This window comes from Eptatretus burgeri, chromosome 7 (genome assembly GCF_056783735.1).
Source record: "Eptatretus burgeri isolate ZD-2024b chromosome 7, Ebu_testis_v1, whole genome shotgun sequence".
NCBI classification, from domain to species: domain Eukaryota; kingdom Metazoa; phylum Chordata; class Myxini; order Myxiniformes; family Myxinidae; genus Eptatretus; species Eptatretus burgeri.
Window position 1 is genome coordinate 99407269 of NC_140967.1, and position 27464 is coordinate 99434732.

The window sequence follows — 27464 nt, forward strand, 5'->3', positions numbered from 1 at the left end:
CGCACCATGTATTCCACATTCGCTCCATACACACAGGCTCGCTGGCCTCACTCACTCAACATGTTCATTTTCCACTCTCTTTTCTCACACATCGCTGATCACTGCCATTCTTCTATCTGCATCCCCTGACTACCTCGTGCTCCCACGTCGTCCCTTACAATATAGCACGTTCCTTTTAACACGACGTGGCTAAGCTACGTCCCCACTACACATCCAAAGTCTGTCACTGTCTCCAAATAATCGCATAAATCCATTTCCCAATATAAATCTGAACTACAATCACTCTAACTAATCGATTCCACGGGCCCCATGAGGACTTATCCCTGCCCCATGGAGCTGGTCAAGCTGTGCTAACCCTTCCCCCTAACTAGTTGTATCCTGTGCCCAGGACAGGGGGTCTTCCACCACTGCCTCAGGAATCCTGTTCACCCGAACCGAGGCCTGCTTTGCCCTACTTTTTTTTTTTTCATCGCGCAGCACCAGCGCGGCAGTTCGCAAACTGCGCACCTCGTCCCTCTTGGACGGTACCATCCGGCAGGGATTCACCCTCCTGGCGGATTCCAACCACACGTGCAGCCATGATGTCACTCTGCGCATCCCAAAACAAACCTCACGTTTCGAGGGGTTCACCACGCGAACACATATGCTCTGCTCGTCAGAGCTTTTACAAACACGTTCGCGTGGAGAACCCATCCGGTCCAAATCCATTATCCAGCCTAGCTTTTGTCCGTCCGCGGGATCGGCTAACATCCACCGCTGGCGTTTCCGGACCGGGTTTCACTCGCGCAGCCGAGCACACGGCGGCCTCGTGCGTTGCACAGCATGGACACCGCACGCGCTGCCGTGCAAACCCGGCACGGTGCTCAATACAGCTACGGCCGCTACCCGGCCCTTGTCCCTCTGTCGCCGTCGTCGTCTCCATTCAATCCACGCGCTCAAACTCCCGCGTGTCACGAGACTCACACACCTCACCATTACACTCACTCTCGGAGACGCGGCTGCGTGCTCGCGCATGCCCACCGTCATCTCCCTCACATACAGCGACCTCACACACGCCGTCTCTCACACACCGTGCTTCACTCACACAGACTCCTTCACTCACACACACCATACTACCCACACACGCGGTGATACTCACACACGGTGTATCACTTACACACGGGGTTTCTGTCACACACACCCCTTCACTCACGCACGGCGTGCTGGGAAGCACGCATTTTACCACACTTGTGAGCACACACTTCGACACCACACACACCGGGACCACACTCGTAACCACACCACTCACACACACACGGTGCGCTGGAAGGCACGCATTTCGGCTCACTCGCAACCACGCACACCGGGACACTCACGCTGGGGAATCGTGTCACCACAAGGGTTCCCGGGGCCTCCATACCCCCCAAGCTCCTTGTGCATCTGTTCGCAGCACTCGCCCCCTCTAACTCGCTTGACATTACCGAACTCACCTGGTCACGGTCAGCTTCAAGGGAGAATAGCGTCTCCCTCCGTTCCCGAAGGAGGCTACCCAGCTGATTGCACCGGGTCACAACACGTTCTGCCAGCTCACCGCCATTAAGCCTTGCAACGTGTGTGTGTGTGTGTGTGTGTGTGTGTGTGTGTGTGTGTGTGTGTGTGTGTGTGTGTGTGTGTGTGTGTGTGTGTGTGTGTGTGTGTGTGTGTGTGTGTTCGTCCTTAGGTCCTTTTAATCCACCCTCTATCTCCCGTGTCTCTGTTTCCGTGACTATTTGCATTTCTTCCTGGCTCCATTTTCCTTCCCATTTGAGTCGTTTTTCCTCTCTGAGCCCCACTAGTTGTTCGTTATCTTTCCGGAGCTTTTCCATCTCTGTGGACTCAAATTTTGCTCTCTCCTTGAGTTGATTAATTTCAAACTCATATTGTTTTTGTTTTCTACCCCACCGTCTCTCATGCTCCTCATGGTTCAATCTCATCGTTTCCTTCAATTGGCCGAGCTCCTTTTGCTGTTCCGTTCGTTGTTCTTTCATTATCTCTGCGTACCTCAACCTTGCTTTCTCCTTAAGTCATTCTTGTCCTTTTTGTTTCATTCCATGTTCTTTCACGATCTGCACGTACCTCAACCTTGCTTTCTCCTTAAGTCATTCTTGTCCTTTTTGTTTCATTCCTTGTTCTTTCACGATCTGCACGTACCTCAACCTTGCTTTCTGTTTTAGTTGTTCTTTTCTTTCTTTTTTAATTTCTTTCACCCCCTGTTCCTCATTCTTCAATCGCATAGTTTCCTTCAATTGGTTGATTTCTTTTTCCTGTTTCAGTCGTTGCTCTTTCACTATCTCCTCATACTCCATCCTTGCCTTTTCCTTTTGTTGTTCAACCTCAAATTCATACTCTTTTTGTTTTTTATTCCACTGTCTCTCTTGTTCTTCCTTCTCCAATCTCGTTGTCTCCTTCAATTGACCGATTTCTCCTTCCTGCTTCATTCCTTGCTCCTTCACTTTCAATTCGTACTCCACCCTATTTTTTCCCTATTGTCGTTCAGTTTCAAATTCATACTCTTTTTGTTTTCTATTCCACTGTTCTTCTCATTCTTCCTTCTCCAATCTCGTTGTTTCCTTCAATCGACTGATTTCTCCTTCCTGCTTCATTCCTTGTTCTTTGTGTTTTCTATTATACTGTCTTTCTTGTTCCTCATTCTGCAATCTCGTTGTCTCCTTCAATTGGCTGATTTCCTTCTCCTGTCTCATTCGTTCTTCTTTCAGTACTCTTTCTTGTTCCTCATTCTTTAATCTGGCCTTCGCTTCCAGCTGTTCGATCTGTACAGTGTGGTTCCTTGACGTTTCATTCTCCGTCATTGTCCTTACCTCTCTCAACATCTTCAGCTCGTTTTGTAGTTCCCTCTCTTTGTCTTGGTGTTTTTGTAACTCAGAAGCTTTTCCTTCTAATTCCGTCCTCATCTCCGCACCTCTTTCACATTCTTTCTTCCTCATCTCCTTTCGTTGGTGAATTTCCAATTTGTGTTCCTTTTGTTTATTATTTCACTGTTCCTCTCGTTCTTCCTTCTCCAATCTCGTTGTTTCTTTCACTTTGTTGATCTCTACTTCCTGCACCATTTCCTGCAATTTCTTATGGAATTCCTGCCATTCCTGTTTTCTTTTTATCGTCTGTTCCAGTCCTTCTCTTTTCTGATTGCCTTCTTCTACCTCCTCCTTCAGTTGTTCCAATTCCACATCGTGTTCCCGTTTTTCTTCTTCCAGCTTTTTTTCCCATTCTTCCTTCAAGTTCTTCCGATCCCGAGAATTCTAATTTGCTCCTTTTTTCTTTCATTCAGTTCGCTCGCCTTTTGTAACACAAACCCACACAAACAATATACTTGTGTCATTTCCTCGATTGTGCTGGCTAATTCCTCATTCAGCTCCCAAATTCGTTCCCGTGCATCGGCCAACTCAGTTTGTAATATGCTGCCGTCTCCCTGCCTCGCTTGCCATGCCCACGTGGTTTGAGCCGGTGGGCGGGAGCGCCTTCGTCGTGCGACTCCAAGTTTGTTTGCCGGTAAAATTCCTGCTCAGTGTATGAGGGTGAGCTCCCCCACTGATTACAATTTTCTGATACGGGTCCAAACCGCATGGCGACGGCGTCCTTGACCATGGATTCTACCATTTCTAAAGGCATACCTAATAGCCCCTGCTCCCGTTCGCCTTGAAAAGCCATCTTCCCTTGTCGGAAATAATTTTAAACGCTCGTGGTTTGGTGGGAATCAAGGGTCGCTCACACACCCCTGAACCGATTCCCGTTAATTTGGTTGGAGTCGGGGTGGATTTGAATCCCACTTCTGACACCAGTGTTACGAATTCGCGCCCGCCGGCGTGCGATCGGCCGCTTTCCACTAATAGCAGCCGCGTCACCCACCGGACAGACAATTCAGTTGTGACCCTCCTGGAACTATCGCCAGAAACCAGTCACGAGTGGGGGTTTAACCTCACCACAGCCCAGTCCGCATTCTACCCACACGAAATAGGGTCACTCGCCGAATATCGAAACACCTAAGTACTCGCGTGGGTAGCCTACCGAGGGGCTGTACCTCGCCGCAGGTTGGCTTGGGACATGAACCGCTTAAGCAGTCCGTTCCGTTCTACAGCGATAACCGAGCAGGTATTATTGCCGACCTCGACGGATCCGATTCTCCTCACCCGGGTGTTCAAAACCCACGAATCATCCCACAATGCAAGATGGCGTTTTCAATGGGGAATAGAGGACGCAACGAACGGGATACATTTCACAAGCAAGGACATTTATTATTTACACACACATCACAAGCAAGGCAGTCATGCAATGTACAAGCAAGAAACAAAAGCAATACCACCGACTACGAGCAATAATGTACATGCACAGTCACTTATGCAGGTCTACTTCACAGGACACGGCGCGACCAACATTTGTTCAAAAGCAAGAAATGGCCACCCCCAAAGACGAGGGTGGCAGACAGGGTCCGCGGACCTTTATAACATGGGACCTGGAGGACCGAACGGGTCCCACGAGACCGTGGCAGGTTACCTGCCCCCCTCGGTGGTCGGCGAGTCGCGACGTCCCGTTCCCACGACCGTCAGCGTTGTCGTGCCTGGTTCCGGACCTCCCACATGGCCGGCAAGCTCTCTCCGGCTCTCCTCGTCCGGACGCGCAGGTCCACCACACAGCTGGCACTGCTGCGCCTTCCATCCGCGTCTCCCACCAACAGGTCGCTCACAGGACCACGAGCGCAGGAACCAAGCGAGGAAGAAGAAGAAGAACTGGACCACCGTGAGACAGCGGCGAGCATGAACCAAGAAGAGGGCCTGAGCCTCGCGTGCGGTCCGCCCTTTATAGCGGGGGGCTCTGCCCGTCGCTCCACCCTGTTCTCGGCTCCACCTTCCTTCGAGAAGCTTCTCGAAAAGGGGCGTTCCTCAACTCTGACCGCCTCACTCCTCGTATCCACCAATCGCGAGCGAGCCGCCTCGCCCTTCTCGTCACACCAGCCTCGGAGAAAAAAGGCGGTAAAACCTGCATGTCATCGCAGTTCTTTCCTTGGCGCCTTTGTTTGACGTTCTCGGACGGTTTTCGACGCGGAAGGGGTGGTAGCGTGCTCTGTCGGTCCAAAATAACAATAGAGAAAGAAAAACACTATCTCAAAGGGTCACAGCCCGGTGAACACGAATAATACCCATTAAACAATGGTGGGGAAATCTAACTGAACACAGACTTATTGATCTAACTGAACTAAGGAACCTTTATGGTGTTCTGCGAATTTCCACAGCTGTAACAATACATTCACAGTGAAGGGTGTTGTGGTAAAGTCACATCAAATTCGTTGAAACGAAGCTGAACAGTTTATGTTTTGGACCACATCGATCGGCCGGATCTGCATCAGGACCTCAACCAAAATTCTCAATGGTGAAGAATTCCCCAGAATTACAGACGGATTACCCCCTCCCTCACCCATGGATTTTTTTTATGTCCTAAAACCACAAAACCCTCCTGTGCAGCCCTGGGTGCAACCTCCAGTTTTCAACAAATTTGGTTGAGGAAGCCAAAGGAGTCAAACACAAACAGATATCAGGTTGTTCTCCTCACCGACCCACTCAAACACCAAGTTTTATCCGAATGGGTCCACAACTTTTTTATATATCGTGCAAAACATGGCTTTAGGTCCTTTCACTCAATGGTGAAGAATCACTTTGTCCAGAATCTGGAACTGAATCTTCACCAAAATCTAACCAATTCGTCCTTGTAATTCCCCAAATCTGTCCCCGAGGTTTCGTCCAAATGTGTCCACAAATTTTCCAGATATCATGTTATATTGTTGCGGGGCCGGGCGTCGGTCGCGAGCACGACCGCGAGATGGAGCTGCAGAGTGGGCTCGACCGATCGCCCGGAATTCAGATCGTATTTCTTCGGAAAACTCCGAAGAGTATGGGTCCCTTTCGGACTGTGAAGCGTCAATATTTCAGCCAAGTGCTACAGGGTTATTTGCCAAATCTTCAAAATACCTGGAGGCCACGTGGTGATCTACCGAGTCTTCAACACCCTCGACGGTTCCCGTACGGAACGAGTCGCCTAACTCGCTCGACCCGTGTGCAATCCGAGCGGTTTAATCGCCGAGATCCGTCGGTCCAAATGTCGCTTTGAAGCCGTAACTGCTTTTACTATTTCTCTAACACGCAGCACGCTCAGCCAATGAAGGAATGGACACGAACGAGCCGAAACATTGAACAAATGGGACTTATTTATACAATAATGGGGGGAAACTAGGGAAGCACGCAAGAAGCAGAACTAAATCGAATATTAATAAGCACGTATGCAAGGTATATACAGCAAAAGCACTTATACGATTTACTACTTGGCAGACGGGCCCACACGCACACACACACCCAAAGACGATCGGACCAAATGGTCTTTATTGAGGCCGATCACGGACCTGTCCGCCTCGTGCGGTCTTCAAACTGGTCATTCCGGCGAGAGGCAAGCCGAACCCGGACACCGGCGGGCGACCCTTGTGGTTACTGCGGGGAATGGCATCGCTCAAGCTCTCGGTCGTGGTGAGGAGGACAAGGATGACGTCGACCAAGACTGGCCAGACAAGCTCCCTGAGACGAGTGCTCCAGCAAGACGAATGCTCCAGCAAGGTGAACGCTCCAGCAAGATGAGATGTCCAGGTCGGAAGATGCTCCTCCTCTGACCAGCTTCTGCCTCCCGTTTTATGCGCCCCCGTCGGCTCCACCCCTCCCCCACTCGGCCCATTGGGAATCCCGGAGCAGAGGGTTGTCCTTGTTCTTTGCAGAACTGTTGTAACGATCGTTTCTGTTATCGTTGCTGATTTGTTTTCCAATAGAAATCCGAACTATAAAAATAAATCACAGCGCATGAACTTTTAATTACCCATTAGACAAGGGAAAGGGAGCCATTTATAAAACACATACTTACCGATATAACTGAGCTGTAGGAACCTGGATGTTGAGTGCGATAGTTTTCCAAATCCGCAACAATATATCGTTTTTGGCCCAGTCTCTGTCAATGGTGAAGAATCACTTTTAAAATTCTCGGATCCAGATTTCACCAAAATCAAATCAATTCTTCTTTGTCACAGACCCATCCTGTCCACCGAATCCATTCCAAATCTTTTGAGATATCCTGCTCACAGACGAATGGACAGAGGTGCAAACATAACCTCAATCCCCATTCAGTGGTGGAGGTAACAAGCTGGATACAAGCTCAAACACCGATCTGATGTCTGAACTATACTCTGGAACTGAAAGTGCTGTGAGATGTGGTGATACCATCTCTGACTTATTTCCAGTTGTTCCTGGAGTTTGCCAGGGGTGTGTCCTTGCCCCCACACTTTTCAGCACTTGCATGGACTGGATTCTGGGGAGGATGTTGGAGAGATCAAGCTGCGGTGCATCGTTTGAGAATGTCAAGATCTCTGACCTTGATTTTGCAGATGATGCAGTCATCTTTGCGGAGACTCTGGATATCCTTGAGGGGGCCCTCGAGGTGCTGAATGAGGAGTCAGAGCCGCTGCGATTATGGGTTTTCTGAGTCAAAACAAAGATCCAGGCTTTCAATGTCATCTAGGATGCTGCTCTCTTGTCTGTACTTGTTTTTGGTGAGGATGTTGAGGTGAAGGAGAGATTCACTTACCTCGGCAGTGATCGTCAGGTCTCTGCTGGCTCTGAGCCAGAGGTCAATAGATGTCTGGGTCGGGCCTGGGGAGTCATGGATTCACTGGATCATGGCGTATGGCAATGCCAATACCTGCGTGGGAGAATGAAAGTCCAGGTCTTCAGATCCTTGGTGCTTCCAGTCTTGCTCCACAGATGGGAGAGTTGGACTCTGACCAGGTATCTGAGACAGAAACTTAATTCCTTTGGGACCAGGTCTCTTTGGCAAATCCTTGGCTATCGCTGGTAGGACTTTGTGTCCAACGAGCGGTTGCTGACAGAGGCTGAAATGAGATTTGTTACCTGCATAGTCCGTGAGCGTCAGCTGCGGCTGTATGAACATGTCTCGTTTTCTTGACACTGATCCTGCTCACCAGATTCTCTCAGCGAACGAGCCTCGTCAGTGGAGGAGGGCAATGGGCCATCCATGTGCCTCGTGGTTGCAGCAGGCTGATCAACATCTCAAGGCGTTGGGGATGGGTCAGACATCTGCCTGGGGGATGGCCTGACGGAGGCCCCTGCAGTGCCGGCGGAAAGTGGACGCATCAACAGGCTGTTCCGGAGCATGCTCCCATACCTGATCTGACCTGGGCGATGGAGATTGTGGTCAAGTTTATTTTTGTAGTTTTGGAGAAGTTCCCAGTGTTTACATATATCCTGATTAACGGACACCACACAATGATTATACCCCACCTGGACAATTTTTGTTCCAGGTGACATAAAAATGGCTGGCATAATCTCCACCAAATATTACAAACAGGCTGGACTACCTCGGGTTCGGTGACGGACAAACACCCCCGCCCCCCCATTCCCGATGAAGGTGAGGAGCCGAAACGACCTTTAAGGTCAACATGCGTTCACTTACAACCTTGCCCAGATTCTCACGTGAGTACACCCAAAATTCGGGGTCTCTGGGTGCTTCGGTTCGTGGATGAAAGAACAACAAACAGATGTACAAACATTTGAAATTTTTACAAGATTTGTAATCCCCTCGGAGCCATTTTCATAACAATATTTTAGACACCATTCCTTTGACTTGTACATGATATGATTTGAAAGGAGAAGAGATTTTAGGTCAACTTTATTCACAGGAATTAAAAAAATAACAAAATTCACAATCATAAAAGTCATCAAGATAGAATTTGCCGAGTCATCAAGGCAGAACTCGTCCACTGGGTCATTGAGGTATAACTCGTACACTGGTTCATCGAGGTACAACTCGTACACTGGGTCTCAGCTGAAGGATGCTCGGAGAACAAAATAAGTGATAGACAATGTTGGAGTGTAAATGTGTTTGTGCAGTTATGAAGTGACACATGGTGAAGAGTGATGAACAGCATACAGTGATGAAGCCATGCACGATGTGATTAAATCAGGTCTCTGGATGGTTGAAGTACCTGTACTTCTGGAGACTGATGTTTATGTTTTTAAATCTTGGATCAGCTGTCTGTAAGAGTCTGATGTTTCTTCTTACATTCCTGGAGCTTGTACGACGGAGTGATGATGGATCCACTGCCAAACATCACATCTTCTCCAGTCGCCATCACTGAAACTTCTTCCTCCACACACACATCAACAAAAAGATGTCAAAATCCCTCAACAGCATTGTCATCATCATCTCCATCATTATCATACCTTCCAACACAATCCTGGAAATATTATTTCCCATCAATTGTTTTCTGCATCTCAGTTAAATTCTCTTCTTTTTTATCTTCAATTTCACATCTTTATTTTCTTCATCACAAACTCCCATTGGATTTTTCAAACAATTACTTTTAATTATCATGCAAGTGTACGCCATGATTTTGATATGGACACATTAGCACTCACGCCAGACTGCCACCACCTGGAAGATTTGTTTGCTGCTTCTCTGGATTTGAGTTCAGCAAAATATTTGTTTTTCCTCAACACTTCTGAGGCACAGATAAAATGGGACATGATGCAGGTGAAGAACATATAGTTTCGACAAAGTTTGGAATAATTTGTGATGTCAGACAAGAATCTTGGCAACTTGCGTTCCAACCGGTGGGATGGTTTCAGGTGAGCAGGAAGGAGCACCTCTTCTGAGGAGTCTTTGGATAAAAAACAAACAACAGAAATATAAAAGATTAAATACATTGATATCTTCATCAGTTTGATAACTTGTTCAGAAAAGGCCACAGAAGGAAATGTATGGATGGAACAGGTAATCGATGAAATAGTCAAGGAGCTATTTCCCATATCGGCCTTAAAATAAGGTCTTGCTCAACCCACACCACATACAAGGTCTGAATGCATATTGTGTTAGGGCAACCTCTCCTGAACAGTTTTATGGTGGGTATCACTTCAAATTGTGGTGTAGCATTTTTTCAACAGGCCAATTTGTATGGTGGGGGTCAAATAAAGTTTTTTTCCATCAATGGGAGAATGTTATCCATGGTGGGGTGCTTTAGTCGGTTGTATCTTTTGAACTGGTTCATTCCAATTATTATACAATGTATGGATATAAAGAGAAGAGATTGGTGCATCCATATAAATTACTGTCAGTGATGTATTCGTCGAAATTCAAATGTAGAATCCCATAACGTAACAAACATGTCGTAGAATTCACCTGGCAAATCGAAAAAGTGTGTTTGTGGTTTTGTATTTCTCTGTTTGCTGAATGTCTGTTGAATGTATAATTTTTGTGCCGTTCTCTGTTGAAAATGTATTATTTGTGATCTTGAGACAGTTTGCCTGTTAAATATACGTAGCTCGACCGTCTTGGCAAAGAACTTATCCTAAATCATCTGTGCTTTCCACATGTTCTATTTTGAAGAGTAATGACTTTTTGCTGATTGTTATAACAACATTTCTTTTCGTTTCAGGTAGTTGAACAGTTCCAAAAGTACCTGGACGTTCATCTTGAACTATCTTGACCTGTTACTAATTTGTCTTCTGTGCTACAGACTGCAGTCTGTGAGGGATGAAACCTCGTATGATTTCGTAGATTTGATGGAGACATGGATGACGATACAAGCAGTGCTTGCATGCTTCCTGATTTGCCACCACAAAAACAGAGAAAGAGAACAAACTCTGACAAATGTGTACTCTGTCAAGAAGATTCACAGGATGTTCCTCGAAAGGGACAGAGCACTTCCATGGAGAGGCTCGTTTCTGCACTTCAGTGGAGGTAAGATGAGTGTTATGAGCGACTGCTTCCAGATTTACAGAGACTACAGACCATGGATGTATTCTGGCATTCAAATTGCTACAAGTCCTGCACGAGCAAACACTATCTCGATAATACTGCGAAGAGAAGAGGACCATCTCTGTCGCCGTCTGAAGTTTCGGGATCGGATACGATAGATGCAGATCAGCAAGGGAGACGGTCCAGATCACAGTCGAGTCTTGTAGACTGGTGAAAGTGCATGTTCTGCAAGAATAGGTCCCACAAAAAAAGTGACAGAAATGCTGAATGAGAGCACATTTGAAGTGTGTCAATCTATCAAGGATTCTGCTGAAGCTTTAGGCGATGAAGATATGTTGCATATCATCCGTGGATAAACGGTGACCTTGTGGCAGCTGAAGCAAAATATCACAAAGTATTGTTGCGAATTTTGGCCCGTCCAGCGTGCGATCGGCCGCTTGACTCGAATGGCGACCGCGTCGCCCAACGGAACGGACAATTCAGTCGTGACCCTCCGGGAACAACCGCCAGGAGCCAGTCACGGGTGGGGGTTTAACCTCACCACAACTCAGTCCGCATTCGACCCGCGCGAAAAAGGGTCCGATCGCCGAATGGTCGATTTACCTTAGTACCCGCGCGTATAGCGTACCGAGGAGTTGTACCATGCCACAGGTCAACTCCGGACACGAACCGCTTCAGCGGCTCGTTCCGTACTACAGGGATAACCGAGCGGAGTTATCGTCGACCTTGACGGTTCAGATTAGTTACCGGGTGTTTTAAACCCACTATTAATCCCTGACGTGATGCAAGATGGAGATTCAAACAAAGGAAAAAACGCAGCGAAACGGGGAACAATTGAACCAGCACAATTATAACTAACGGAAGCACGGAAGGCACGTATATTACAGTCAAGCAAGAAAACACAATAAAAGCATGCAGATCTACAACCGAATATGATTTACACGGCAACACTTATCACAGTTCTACTTTTCAAGACTGGCGCCACCCACAGACATTTACACAAAACCCCAAAAGAAAAGGAAGTCGCGACTTTCCTTGGCGCGTCGTCCAGCCCTTGGCGACCGTAACTCCGAGTCCCTCCGACATGGTCCACTGGGCTCGTGCCTCGCGCCTGCATGTGTCGTCCGCCCGACGGGGACGAACGAACCGAACCTCCGACCAGGAACAATCACCACAACTCTCGACAATCGACCGAACCAACCAACCAAGAGCAAAGACTCTCCAACAACTCTCTCCTTTTGTAGGGTGGGGCTCTGCCCTTCGCTCTGCCCCGTTTCTGGCTCCACCTCCCTTCTGGAAGCTTCCCAAAAAGGGGCGTGCCTTCTCGTTCCCCCCCTCCCCGCGCCGTGCGGGGGACAAGGAAAGTCAGTTTGGCTTGGGGCCAGGGAATTATTCCCCCAAAATCAGGCCCCCACCTTTTTTCACCTTTGACCTCTGGCTCAAATCGCACCTCCCCCATGCCAAAGCGTGGGAAAAGCAGGAGGGAAAATCCGGCGGGAGATATTCAAGCGGGAGTTTTGGGCGGGAGATGCCCCTTCGCACCCTGTTGCTGCTGCCACTCCGCTCCTTTCATCCGACCCACAGAGATCGTGACCGCACGGTGCCCGTTGAATGGCAAGTGACGAATATGTGGTAGCGTCGTTGTGGAAGGTGGCGTCGTGGTGTGAATGGCGTGATTGTTGGCGTCGTGGAGTGAATGGCGTGATCGTTGAGATGTTGGTTGTGGCGATGTTCCTTGTTGTTCTTACACCAAATTAACGAGAGCAAAAGAAAAACGACTATCTGAAGAATCGCAGCCCGAATGGATCACATGTATTCCCTCTTAACAACGGGTTTGGGCTAACTACACATGAACTTACCGATATATCTCACCTGAGGACCCTTTATGGTGTATTACGAATTTTGACAGCCGTAACAGTATGCTTTTCAAAGTACAATAGGAAGTCAAACATCAAACATCACACTTTTAAGGCCAGCGAAAATGAAGATAAATACACCAGCGCTTTCCGGGACTTAATTGATGACCTTAAAACAGATTTGAAGCGTGGCAAGGCAGACGATCTGCACAATCTTCTCGAAAAACATCAACGTCTTCTAGTAACACACGGTGTTGACCACGAAAAGGCCATCAAATACACAAAGCAGCATTTGAAGGACAGATTGATGAGGCTTTTTGACGATGAGGTGGTATTCCACCAGCCCCGAATTAGAGAGCAATCAGAACTGATGTTTGCAAGCTCAATATCACTGCAAGATGTTCTGAATGCAGCCTTCAAAAAAACATTTGAGCCCCATGAAGACGAAGATTCTTCTGCTGATGAACAAGTTTTGCATCAGACAGAACGCACTAAACTTCTGTATCGTACTGCGATGCTGATCAGAGGGGATATTGCTGAGTGCAATGGTATTCCTGTCAAGCCTTTGAACACGGACGATCTGAGTCTCATCACAGTGAAATCACTTATACCAGACAGTGTATACTGGTCCTTACGCTGGGTAATTTCGGTATACCAGACAGTGTATACTGGTCCTTACGCTGGGTAATTTCGGCTGATGATAGTGACAATGCTGGGAACTTTCCGGCAGAATGCAAGAATCGATCAGACGAGAGGAAGGTCATCATGGTGGTGCAAGATCTACTTCATTGCTCGTCGCATGCACGAGCTAAGACTCCGAAGCACACCAGTCTCGCCATGGCAGTTTGTTACATAATTGGTTCAAAGGAACTGATAACATTGCTGAACCGAATGGGCCACTGTTCGTCCTACGATGAGATGGAGGCTATTGACTGGCAAAGGAGATTCTGGCTAAAACAGAAGAAATTGGAGTTGTCATTCCATCGAACATCTGTTCTGGTGTCTTCATCCAGATGGCTGGTGACAACAATGACATTAATGAGGAGACACTGGATGGGAAACACACCACCCATGCCACAACTCTGGTTCTGTATCAACGGGGGCAATTTGGGCCATTACCAAATCACACGCTGAAAGCTGACCATTCTCAGAGGAAGAGATCTCTCGACAGCACAATCATGCTACAATCTATGCAACAGTTCAGCGCATACGGCAAAAAGCCAAGTGTTGTAGATTTTGTGGATAAGGCACATGGGAACTGGTCACAGTACTTAGAACCTGTCCACACATCAGCATGTGTAGTCGATCTGGCTTGCGCATTGTGTCGGCTTTGCCCCACCAAACTATTTGATATCAGCATCCTGTCGAATCATCGAGTTGATCCTTGCGCACAGAAAGTATCTGGCTGGAGTGGCTTCCATGCAATGGTGTCCTGTGCTACTTCAAGTAACACTGTTGTTGGATATTGTCCAATGATTGAAGGCTCTCCCACTGAGTATAGCACAATCTATACAGTGATGAAAACCACACAACAGATGATGGCAAGCCAAGGGCAGAAGACTGTCGTGCTCACATTTCACCTCGCCATCGACGTCAAGGCAAAAGAGATCCAGTGGAGAGTGCCAGATGAGTTCTCAAATTCCATCATCCGCATGGGAGGATTCCATATTGCCCTGAACTTTCTAACTCTTCTGGGCAAAAAGTATGATAACTCAGGCACTGAAGATCTTCTGATTGAATCTGAGGTCGATGGTAACAGCAGGACAACTTCTCTTCTTCAAGGCAAATCATACAACCGCGGGGTGAGGGCTCACAAACTTGTCATGGAAGCAATGTTCCGTTTAAGGTGGAGTGAGTTCATCAAGTGGCTTGCTTCTCGGAGGGGACATTCAGCCACAACAGAATTCCTCGTCAATGACACAGTGGTCGTTGGTCTATTGTGTATTTGTGCAACAGATATTTTGATACTTTGGTGTCAAATTTTCATGAGAATAACTGAGAATGCTTCTCTCCACATTATTTGGATTCCATGTACACATTCTGAATATTACCCCACCCACAGCAACTCGAATCTACATGTAGTATAATCCATTCTCATTCCATCCATGTATATCATGTCAAATTTGAGCGAATAATTTGGAAAATACAGTCGTTTAAATCAACCCACCTCTCAACCTTGTTCTAATATTGGTGTGAAAACCTGATTTGACCCCCACTATACAAAATGGCCTGAAGAAAAAAGAACGTGTACCACAATTCGAAGTGACACCCACTGTAGAAATGCTCCAGAGAGGTTGGTGTCACAGAATATGCAAACAAACATTGTATGTGGTGTGGGTTCAGAAAGACCTTTTGCCCCTGGGTCTTGCTCCTGGCCAAAAAAGGTGAATCAGGTGATCTCATCCAATCGAAGGGAGTTAAAGTTCTTGTTTTATATTCTGCATGGGGATGACCATGCCAATAAGTTGCCTTCCCATGAAAAGTATGATTGCAATTATCTCCACAATGAAGGATATTCTTCTTCATCAATCTTGGGGTTGGTTGTGCTTTTGATCTTGTGGTTGGTTGTGTTTTTGATCTTGTGGTTGGTTGTGTTTGCACCCAGTGAGTTCACCCAACCTGTAAAAAGGTAATGAAAAGTTCTCACCTGTTGAAGGTCTTGCATGGCACATGGCTTCGTGTTGTTGCTGGCCGTCATCACGGTGAGGTTTCCGTTCAGGAGGCAGCCAATGAACAATGGAAGTCGGTGATGAATTCCTTTTCCTCAACAATAAGACCCCACCATGGTTTTCTGCAGCTTTGGTGCCTTTACTTTCAAAGTTCAGGTTCTTGTTCTTATTAAATGTAAAATATCCATCAGGAATGAAATCCTTTCCTTGTCTGTACTTTCAAAAAAGGTTTCGGTTACGGCTCCGATGTGATCTCAGGTATTTGGAAGAGACCGTGCGTTGAAGGAAATTGTTTTCAACAGAATATACTCTGTCTTTCTTTTAAAGTGTGCAGCATGAGGAGACTGTATGATGTGAGATGGGAGATGAGGAGGGATGGTCATGATCTACGGAGATGAGGAGGGATGGTCATGATCTACGGAGATGAGGAGGGATGGTCATGATCTACGGAGATGAGGAGGAATGGTCATGATCTACGGAGATGAGGAGGGATGGTCATGATCTACGGAGATGAGGAGGAATGGTCATGATCTACGGAGATGAGGAGGGATGGTCATGATCTACGGAGATGAGGAGGGATGGTCATCATTTACGGAAATGAGGTTCACCCTTGGGCTTCTTCAGGAGGACGACTTTGTCTCCTTTAATGGTGTATCGCCCGTTTGGATCACTTTCTCTCTTTTTATCAAGATCACTCAACAGCATCTCGAGTGTTTCTCTTTGAAGCTGAGTGTAATCTGGAGTGATGAAAATGTTTCTTGTCCAGAGAGAGGGATCCTTCAAATTCCGTATCTTTTTATTGTTCGTAAGAACCTGATTCCGATCAGACTCGCATCTGAAAACAACTTTCATGGGTCTGAACCTGTTCTCAACATAGCGTCCGATGCGGAAAGTCCGTTCAGGTTCGATCTCCAGGTTCATGGCTTTTATTAATTTTGCCACAGCCTCCTTGTCATGTTCACCTTTTCCCTCCTTCACTCCACGGAACACGAGGTTGTATTTGCGCCTTTCAATTTCCGCTCGTTCATCCTTGAGAAACTCAGACTGAGAAGAATGGTGGGTCTCCCGTTTGGGCGGCAGTCGAGGAACATCGTGCTGTTTCTGATGATGTAACCGGTCTGCACACCGAGGCTTCGGTTGTTGTTGGAGGGCAACACTGTAAAGTTGTCGTTTCTCCAGCCCGTCATCATTCTGAGGCTTCGGTTCAGTCGTCGGCAGCAAATCAACATTGTCCTGTTGCTGCTGTTGCTGCTCCAGCCCATCATTCCTTCCAAGCACTTCTTCCTCGTTTTTCTCATCAAGCTTTCCTGCATTTTGTACTTTGTTCTCTCTTTCCAAGACCCCCTTCTCCCTTAACTCCACGTTATTTTTCCTATCCCTCATCTCTCGTTCTCGTACCATTAACATGAACTCTTTCAGTTTCCATCTAATTTCACGTTGTTTTTGTTCTTCCCGGTGCTCTCTCTCTCTAACACGAGTCTCTTCGTCTAATTTAAGCAGCCGGTACTCTCCATCTTTAAACTCCTCTCCTTGTTGGTGCATACGAAGCTGCCGTTTCTTTATCTCCTCATCTTTCCCATTCATGAATACTTCAATCACACCTTGTCGCTCCATCTCCTGTTCTTGACTGATCTGCAGGTATCGCTCCCGCTGCTGCACTCGTTTCTTCCAGTTATCAATCTCGAACATTCTGTGTTCTACAAACAGCATTTTCTGATCAAGTTCTTTATTTTTGCGTTTTTCCCACATTCGGACTTGGAATCGCTCTTTAGCTCGTGTGGATTCTTCTCTCTTTCTCATCCTGAGCCTTTCTTCATTTTTCCTCTCCTGTTCATTCATTTTTCTCTGCTCTTCTTCATTTTTCTGCCTCTGCTGTTCCTCCTCTCCTCTCTTCCGATCCTCTTCCTCCTTTATCCATAATTCTTTTTCCAATTTCCGTTGCACATCCTTTTCCATCAACTCATGTTCCATTTGCTGCACAAACTTCTCTCTTTGTAAGAGATTTCTTTCGGTTTCGACCAACTGAGCCTCATATTCCTGAAGCTTTTCTTCCTCTCCTCGTAAAACCTTTTGTTTCTCTTTTTCATATTCCTCTTCCTTTTCTGCTTTGTCTACAATGTTCTGTTTTGCTATGAACTCCATTTTTTCAGGAATTTCCAGAACCTCCTTTCCCTCTCCTTTCTGAATTTCAAGGTGTTCGGTTTCCAGAACCTTCATTACCAATGGTGGATCGTCTTTTGATTCATTTTTTCTTTTCACTTTACATCGACATCGTAAACTGCAACAAAACAAACAAACATTATCAGTTCAAGGTAAAATGAAGTATTACATCACATGAAAAGTATGGAACACATGGTTTTGTAAAACATAAACAAACATGTTCCACGAGTGTTACAGTTCTGGAGGATACGGAATATGGAACATACAGATGTAACTTAAACAATGTCCTTCGGAACGATGTGGAACGATGAATCACACTTGATTATTTGAAGAATTTCATGTAATGGTGGAGGATGTTATGAACTTAAACATTTGTTTTGCGAAAGAAGGAAATTGTGACTTTTTTTGGAAATTATGTCTGACTTCGCTGGAATTCCATTGGCAGCATTTTTTAATGGCGTCATTTGGCGGCCATTTGGATTATAAAATATCCATTTCAGAAGTACTTTGTCCCACAACTTCGACATTGACCAACAAACTATTCCTTGGAAATCAACACGAAGGAGGTGAGTTTTAGTTAATATTCACAATAAACTTGTGCAACATGCGTGGGACATCATTCATATTGTTGCGGGCCGGGGACTGGTGGCAAGAATCACCGCTCGGTGTGGGGAGTTACGTCAATTCCCACCGGACTCTCCGGAATTGGAGGCCGTCGCTCACGGATAACTCCGTGAGGCGGCAGGTCGCTTAACCAACCGTGGACGCCAATACCTCCACCGCGTAGCGTAGGTTCTATTTCTCTGGAACCAATTTACCTAATTAACCACGCGGTGTCGTCTACAGGGTAACCACGCCCTCGGCACATCTTGCTCGAACCGGGTCACTCGACCGACTGCGGTAGAGTTCCAACGACCGACTACCAACTCCGGTTTGGGTGCAGTCGAGCGGAACTGCCAAAGTCGTGCCGGCTCGGATGAACAGCTTAATGGGAACAAAGACCCGACTAAAACTCAGACCCGAACCATGCTGGCCCAATGAAGGAAAAGACGAAAACGAACTGGGAACATTTCTGCAATAAATTATTTATAATAAAAACGAGGAAATTTACGTGGCACAGAAAAAGGTTTATTGGGGTGTAATGCAGGGGAAAGAAAGAAGATGTAGTGCAACAATTTACAGCAACTTACAAAGCAGACACAGAACAGACTTACACGGTAATTATACAGGCAAGATTTACAATGACCGAAAACACGAATACAGTTTCTACTTATTAGACTGGTGCCACACACTCAGACAAAATAATACCAGTTGAGGGGAAAGGCCTTTTGCAGCCAAAGCGGGAGGTGGGCTGAAGTCGCAGTTCTTTCGAGTACCTGAATCTCGGGGAAAGGAATGCTCCATGGTGCAGCACCTGCCAACAGTCGTGAAGTCAGGTCCACAGCCGCCCGTCTGGAGTTCGGGTCCATGGAGGAGCTCGAGTGGGCCGGGACCAAGAGTCGGGCCGTCGGGGCGAGACGTGAGCGGAGCCAAGCAACGGGAACCGCTTCGTTTTCCAACCAACTCCAGCCTCCAAGCACAGAACAAACGACCCCCAAAGAACTCTACGAACGACCCCCAAAGAACTCAAAACTGAGGATGATGTTCTGGTTTATAGACCTCCTTCAGCGGGGCCTTGGTCAAAACTGACGTCACTGTCCGCCCTGATTGGACGGGGCTCCCATGGGTCTGCCCTTTCTGGGCAGGGCATCAGCCAGGCACCGGCGAGGCCCGCCCACTCCACGCGTGTGGACTCGTCAAGAAAGAGTTGGAGCATTTGGCGAAGCCGACTATGAACTGCGTGCGACAGCGAAGAATCTGTCTCGGAAAAACGAGGCTCCAGGGACAACAGGTGGATCGCGGTACGTTGTTGCCAGCGAACCGAAGGCTGCAAGCACTCGGGTACCATGGATCGCAATGGAGGATGGGATATAAAGATTTATTACCCCAACTGAAAAAACATCGCAGCGCACCCCTTCAATCCCACTACACACAAGGAGGGATTCTGTCGACACATATACTTAACGGCATAACTGATTTGGGACACCTGTATGTTGTATGCGTACGGTTCCGAGAACCGTAACAATATCATCAGGTACTGGATATAAAAAAAATTCAATTACTTCACTTGTACATCATAGACGAAGATCACAGAAAATGGACTTTTAGAATATTCACCGTGGATCAAATTATCATAGAAAGAGCTGCAAGAAAAACTGTCACTCAGTAAATATAAAGAGCTTTGAGGAAACTGTTTGTTAACATTTAACAAAATATGGAGGACAATAAGGAACGACCATTTGGTGAATTGGGAAATGTACTGTAAACACATTTAATAATAAAATCAATCTGAATAGAAAGGAAATCATCATGCGGAATCTATCCATGTCTGGTTATCCTTCATTATTTCAGCCAGATTGTTATTACAAAAACAAAAATCTCATTGTTCTTTCACTTGAATAATCATCAACTTCTCATGTTTCATGAGATGATGGCATCTCCCAAAGAGATGATGGGATCTCCCAAAGAGCTCCCGTTCACCAAACCAACAACATATTTTAAACTCTGCTTGCATTGCCAGAGAGGTCCTTGTGAAAAGCTTGTTCATACTCAATGCAGAACCTTCAAGGAATCAGCATTTGAAACTTTTCTAAAGTGTGTCCAGAAAGAGGCAGATTATTACAATCCAGAATTTGTGTGAGTTGGACAAAGGCTGCTGGAATTACAGCAAACCAGCTTCAAGCTAAGAAAGCTACTTGACACAGAGATTGACATAAAAAAAAACCGAGTCACCTGGATAGAGATGAAAGAAGAAGGAGCAAACTTGCTGTTGCATCATAAGACACAACTTTTCTGACAAAGAGGACAACCCATTGCTTCAGAATCTATAAAGCAGACTCGTTTGAGCAGTACAGTGTTTGTCAAATCAAAATGTGTATTTTGTCAACCAACCAAAGGTGAGGAAAACTCAAAAGTACATGAAAAACTCTGGAAGGGCCAATTCCTGGTAACATGGGAGAAAACAATCCAAGAAATTGTGAACAGCAGTTGATATGATGCCTGGAAAGTTAGGCTTGCGGACGTGCTGTCTTCTGGGGATTGACAGTCTCGTGACATTTTGAACCACCACACGTCCCGCTTCACAAAAAACTGGGAAAAGTACATTCAGCGTCCATGTTGTAAAGCTAAATCAATTGAAAACAGGGAACCAATCATCCAGCGTCCAGTGAGTGTTGTATTTATTGCCACAGACCGAGTTCTTCAGTGTTCTTCAAGACCACGTTGATGAGGGGCAGTGTATCGACATTGCTGGACTGCAGAAGTGCAGATTTTTCATGAATTCCAAGATAGACTTTCTGAAACTTTCCCAGGTTTTTTGACACACAGGTTACTGAATACACAACTATAATTACAAACGGTTTTCCAAAGTGAAGGCTAACCAAAGTTATACCCCACCTGTAAATGACCAATGAGGTTTTTACACCAAATTTTACTTTGATTAATACAGCAAAAGTGGGTTTGTTCATCACAGCCATTTTGAAATCCAAGATGGTCACCATACATAACATCAAGAAAATTAAAACTGTGTGTTTTTAACTTCTTGGCCTGATAAATATGGGTATTGCCACCAAAACAGACTTCATATGATATTCACAGCCCAAGTGATAATGAAATTTGGTGGAACATGGTGGCCATTTTGAAATCCAAGATGGCCCCAAAATATTGGATGAAAAACAATGTCACCAATGGATTTTGGACACCTTGTCATCTCCAGTAATAAAACAACATATTCCATATTGAGCAAAAAACATTCAAGTCCTTATAATCCAACATAACATCGTACACAACATAGCATCTTCAAATATCAGAGTGATCTTGTTCCCTCGTGGATGAAGACTTGATAAATATTGATGAATAAGTCACTTGTGTTCTTTACCAGTGAATGCAGAGCTTTCTTTTGGGGCTCCCCCTCTTGTTGAACCAACGTGATGGATCAAATGTGATTAAAACATAAAACAAAAGGAAGGAAATTGCGACAAACGTGACGTCACGAACCACAGACATCCCTCCATCCTCAGCAGCATTATTCTCGATAACCTATGGAGATAGACGAGGGCGGGGGTAGGAGGACTGTTTATTTCATTTTAAATTGAACTAAATGTTTTTACAAAACTCAAAAGTTCATGACAAAGCAACAACATGATCTTGAATTTTTTTAGAATACAAACACAATGGCTTGTGGAATGTTCAAGAGTTTATCGTTTGTATGATGTTTGCACAAGGATTTGGGAAATAATTTGGGAATTTGGGAAGTAATGCCGTGACTATTCCTCCATCGACACGACCAGGAAGGAACACTTGCTCTGAAGGGACAAATTCCAAGTTTGCTTGGTGGGGGGAAAGTTAACCTGCAGTTTCTTACCAAAGATAAACTCTCTTGGTCCTCAACACATCATCACGGCATAACTGACTTGGGACACCTGCATGTTGTATGCGCACGGTTCCGAGAACCGCAACAATAGTCGCAACGACAATTTTAACGTTGCAAAAGGAGTCGCAACAATGACTTTAAGGGCAGACAAGGAAGATTATATAAGGGATTCCATTGGAAAATACCACCTGTCCCTTCGCTGATGGGAATACAATGAGGAGGACCAAAAATAGGGGGAGAGCGGTGGGTGGAGGGGGAGCAAGGAGGGAGGGAGAGGAGGGGTGAGGGGAAGGGAAGGCAGGGTGAGATGAGGGGAAGGGAAAGCACACGTGCTGTGGAGCATAAATTATGCACGTAGATAACCGTTGGCCAGACACATATGAAGATAGCCACCAGAGCGGGGGGGGGGGGGTGGGAGTGGGAGAATCAGCAGAGAGAATATGCTATGCTTTTGAACACACACACAAACACACACACGTACACCCTCACACACACCCCTCACTCACACACCAACCCCCATTTTAAATCCTCCGTGCAGGCATCATTTCCAAAACTACAAAGAAAGGGACTCCCATGGTGTTGTGTACCTTCCCCGAGTACAATATGTTGTTATTTCTCACAATCCCCCCTTACCTGTTGTGATGGACGGGACGCTTCACTTCCGAGGATGGTGAGCACGAACAGCGCGATGGGAAACAACATGGCTGGTGCACGGCTATCCACGAACTGAAGATTGAACGACACCGCTCTGTCTTTCGAGTTCCCTATTGTTGGAATTCTCATTGTGACGTCACAATGGACTGTAGCCACGCCTCCTTTCCCTCGTTCACATTGCTTTTCAACGCTCAGAACGCCTTGCCTCTATTATCTATCCTTTGATAATCCACAAAATAGATATGATGTGTCTTTTTCCGATTTATGATTTATAAAGAAGGTACTTTTGCAATAAAAGTCGAAATTTTATCCATCTTCAAACTGAGCCGTGACGTCACACACGGAAGTGCACCGCGAGATCCGTTTCACATTGAATACGAGTTTCATCGTGGTACGATTTCACTCAAACGTCGAATAATTTTATATTTTTCACAAAAATGCCGAGTCGATGAGTCCTTGGTGCTTGCACAGTACGGAATACAAACCGAGATAGTTTCATGCTCCACCAATGGTGGAAACACCCAAAGTTAGCCAGAAATTGGAAGAGGTTTGTCCGAAATACCCAAGTGTGGATCGGGCCTCAAAATGTACACTTTTGTGGTCAGAAAATGGTAAAGAGAACTGTTATGAATCAACAGAGATGGCGAAACGTTCTGGTTATCCACCACAAATGAGAGAGGACGCCATCTCCACGATAAGGCGGAAGAAACAGCCATCGCTCAAAACATGAACACCATCTCCACCCAGCTACCAGCACATGTACACAGATGATCACTCCCCCTACAACATCCCCCACAACCCTCCATTAACCATCACCCCCACTCTACCTACCAACACCCCAAACACCCCCCTTCTCTCCACCATCCCCTTACAATCGCCCACCAACTATCAACCCCAAAATACCCACCACATCCTGCATCCCCCCGCCCCACCCCCTCCAATGGGGTGGGACATCGACACAGCACGGACACCGATACGACAGCAGGACATGACTCGGCACGACCTCAAACACAAATGCTGTCACAAGAAAGTTTAAAACGGGATGATCCTGTAATGTACAGGACACCTGGTCAGCCTGTGAAGGAGGGACAAAGCAGTCGTCAGCCATTTTGTCAATGGAGTCCATGCAGCGTCCGTGCCTCTGCAGCGTCCTTGCCGTGCCGTGCTGTGTCCGTGCCGTGTCCATGTCGCGTTACCGCTGTAGTAACACAATAAACTGATTTAACAATGAATACAAAATCCCTTCTCAACCCTCAACTTAAAAACAAAACCCATCAATGTGGAGTGAACATGTGACCGGCCGGTGTTTCCATCCTCACCAACACCTCCATCGTCTCCATCTTCGTCTCATTCACTCACATCAGGATCGAAACGATTCGGCTCCACAATTCCCCCCAAATCGTTTCCATCACTAATTTTATCTCTCAATAGTTTATTCCAAATCCCACTGATCAGTTTCAACACATCGAGAACCTTCAGAGTTGCTGATGATGGTGGAATCAGTGTCGGAATCAGAGATCGAAATACACTGTTACTCTGTGTAAACCAACATTTTGATCAAGTTTCCAAACAAAGATAAACTCTCTTATTCCTCATCACATCCTTGGGATTTCACCTGAACAACCCAAACACCTGGAGGAGTTTTCAGCCTTGTTTTGGGGAAATTAAAAAAATAAATTATATTAACAATGTTACATTATCGACGTTTCAAGATGATGAATTTACTTGTGATGTGATAAAAAGTAAAGTCGGCTCCATGGATGTAAATCTGTGTGTTCACATGATGTTCCCTTTTCTATCACGTGGTGTTTACTGTCACCAATCACTTGGTGAATTGAACTTCAACTCAAACTTCGATCGGTGTTCGACGGAACAACCCATGATAGGCCGCGGGCCAGTGGGACCCACCTTGCACCCCCCTCCCCCGCGACAATTTTTCACTAATACCACAGTGTTCATATATATCCCAAGTATCAGAAAAAGGATGTTCCCAGAAAAATAACTCATTTTCACGATGCTTGATTAAGCTAAGCAATCAAAAATAGACGAATCTCACAAAGATCGGCAAAAAATCAATATCAAATGCAAACATAAAATCACAAAATTGGTGTCAAATAAAAGCTTATTACACATATTAAAATATATTTTGGTTATGCTAATTAGCTCATGAGGATATTAATGAAATTTGACTTCAAGACAATAATTCCCACCAAAATGCAAGAACTTCCATTTTCTTTCCTTGTAATTTCCGCACGAGTCACTTTTTTGTCAAAAAAACATTATTTAAGTGTTTCCAGATACAAGCCAGGTTGGCAAAAATATATTAAAATTTTTGATTTTTTAAAAGTGGGCTAATTAGCATAAAATACAAAGCACAATGAATCGTTCGAAAATCGAAATCATATTAATCAATAGAATTAATTACTTGGGCCTGATATAATACATAACTGTGACTTATGATGTCTGTTGGTGTTTAAGGGAAACATAACTATTTTCTGTTTGAGTAAAAGTAGTGGAAAAATTTTTCAATGCATTGATATGCTAATTAGGATCCGCCATGATGGAAATTCTCATTTTCGTAAATATCTCAACTTCGGGTGCATGGAAATTTGGAAATGAGGAATCTACACATATGATTGGAGGGTGAAGGGGTAAAATGAACATGTTTCCTTTGTTGTCAGAGATGTGGAATAATGTTTGGACAGCTTAATTACATGTAAACATGGAAACGGCTTAATAAAGCAGAATGCAAATGAGTTATTTTTCTGGGAACATCTTTTTTCTGATACTTGGGATATATATGAACACTGTGTAGCAGTGAAAAATTGTCACATGGGGGGGAGGGGTGCAAGATAGGTCCCACTGGCCCCCGGCCTATCATGCTCTGAACGGTCCAACTCGTTAAAGGAGCAACCCCTCACTCACACACCCCTCACACACACACCAACCCCCATTTTAAATCCTCCATGAGGACCTGATTTACCAAACTACAAAGAAAGTAACTCCCATCGTGTTGTGTCCCTTCCCCGAGTACAACACTGTGCAATGTTATTTCTCACAATCCCCCCTTACCTGCTGTGATGGACGGGACGCTCCACTTCCGAGGACGGTGAACACCAACAGCGCGATGGGAAGCAACATGGCTGGTGCACGGCTATCCACGAACTGAAGATTTAACGATCCCGCTCTGTCTTCAGAATTCCCTATTGTTGGAATCCTCATTGTGACGTCACAATGGACTGTGGCCATGCCCCCTTTCCCTCGTCACATTGATTTATCAACCGAGATATAATTATATATTTTTTGTTCTGATTAATCTCTTCCGGTGAAAACCACGTGATCCAAGGTTGATGAACAACACGAATCCTTTATCTTTGAAATCTTTTCCACCAATGAGAACAGGATTTAAAATGTTCATTGTGATCAGTTTGGGATTCTGATTACAAACATTGTACAACAGACGTGTGTTTATTTAATTTATGTTATTTATGATAAACCTTGTTATAAAAGAGTTTACACACTGAGTAATGGTTCACCTCGTTAGGTCATCTCTTCGAGCATGACCTCATAATATGGGTGTCGATGTCCTTTGATCCGTCCGTTCACAATGAAGTTGAAGCGGGAGATCTGGTCATTTGTGATCCTGATGGAGGTCGATGAGACGTACACGATGGTATGACTTTCAAGGTCACCGAAGGTCAAGGTCAAGGTTACGAGGCCTTTGCAGTTGCGAAAATGACGATTTTCAAATTCTATCTCCTCCGCCATTTCTCAAGCGATTTTGAATTTGATTGTAGCATACGAATCTCTGGGAAAATATCTAAATTTGGTCGGGCCGGATTTTCGATATTCGCTTTCGTGTCACGTGACTTCAAAGTTGGCAAAAAATGCGAAAATGACGATTTTCATAATCTATCTCCTCCTACATTTCTCAAGCGATCTTGAATTTGATTGTGGCATATGAATGTATGGGACAATATCTAAATTCGGTCGGGACGGATTTTCGAATTTCGCTTTCGTTTTCGCGTCACGTGACTTCAAAGTTTGCAAAAACTGCCCTACCTTCAGGAGGCTATATATTCTCGACTGGGCATGGTAAATTTTAGTGAATGGTGTCATTGCATAGCAGCTGACCTTGTATATTTATACATTTTCCGCCGAAGGTGCAAAAGTTTCAAAACCCGAAATGTAAACGTCGGCATTTATTTTCAAAATATAATTTTGTGCACGCGCGCACCAAAATGCCGAGTCATCTTTAACCAAACTGTGTAGTTCGAGCTGCACAGTAATCTTTGGTCATAACTGAACATTGAGAACTTGTGGCATTATAGAGATGACAGTCACCCCACACGGGGTAATTTTTTAAAGTTTATATCCCGTTGGTAGTTGTGTGAATGAACATTCATTTTGTGTGTGTACGTGCATACGTAATAAAGAGATAACCTTTTATAGCGAACACAGTGAGCTTCATACTTAACGCGTTCACATGAGAGAATAGGAAACAACAACACAATACCCTGGCAATTTGAAATCCGTGTCGTTGGAAATGACCCTTTTGCTTCTGGTTGTTTTTAAATGCTGCGCGGTGTATAAACACGATTGGGTTTTATTTCTATCCTGTGAATATTACTTACCGCGTGCACATGAGAGAATAGGAAACAACAACACAATACCCTGGCAATTTGAAATCCGTGTCGTTGGAAATGACCCTTTTGCTTCTGGTTGTTTTTAAACGCTGCGCGGTGTATAAACACGATTGGGTTTCCTTTCTATCCTGTGAATATTACTAACCACGTGCACATGAGAGAATAGGAAACA

At 45.4% G+C, this 27464-nt stretch overlaps 1 protein-coding gene across 11 annotated transcripts; it reads right to left on the reverse strand.

The window, feature by feature from the left end:
• Positions 1–8731: 8731 nt before the first annotated feature.
• Positions 8732–26987, reverse strand: LOC147023892 (uncharacterized). 11 transcript variants are annotated; one of them, XM_085889838.1, is made up of 6 exons: positions 25719–26987; positions 21498–21658; positions 15340–17639; positions 9691–9739; positions 9514–9580; positions 8732–9222 (listed from the first exon to the last, which is right to left on the reverse strand). In XM_085889838.1, the coding sequence occupies exons 1-3, from the start codon at positions 25893–25895 to the stop codon at positions 15947–15949; spliced, it is 2031 nt and encodes a 676-aa protein (XP_085745964.1). In that variant the 5' UTR covers positions 25896–26987; the 3' UTR covers positions 8732–9222; positions 9514–9580; positions 9691–9739; positions 15340–15946. The 11 variants fall into 11 exon arrangements, with proteins under 11 accessions (XP_085745964.1, XP_085745963.1, XP_085745961.1 ...); XM_085889837.1 differs by having other exon boundaries at positions 9498–9580; XM_085889835.1 differs by having other exon boundaries at positions 9514–9739.
• Positions 26988–27464: the final 477 nt, after the last annotated feature.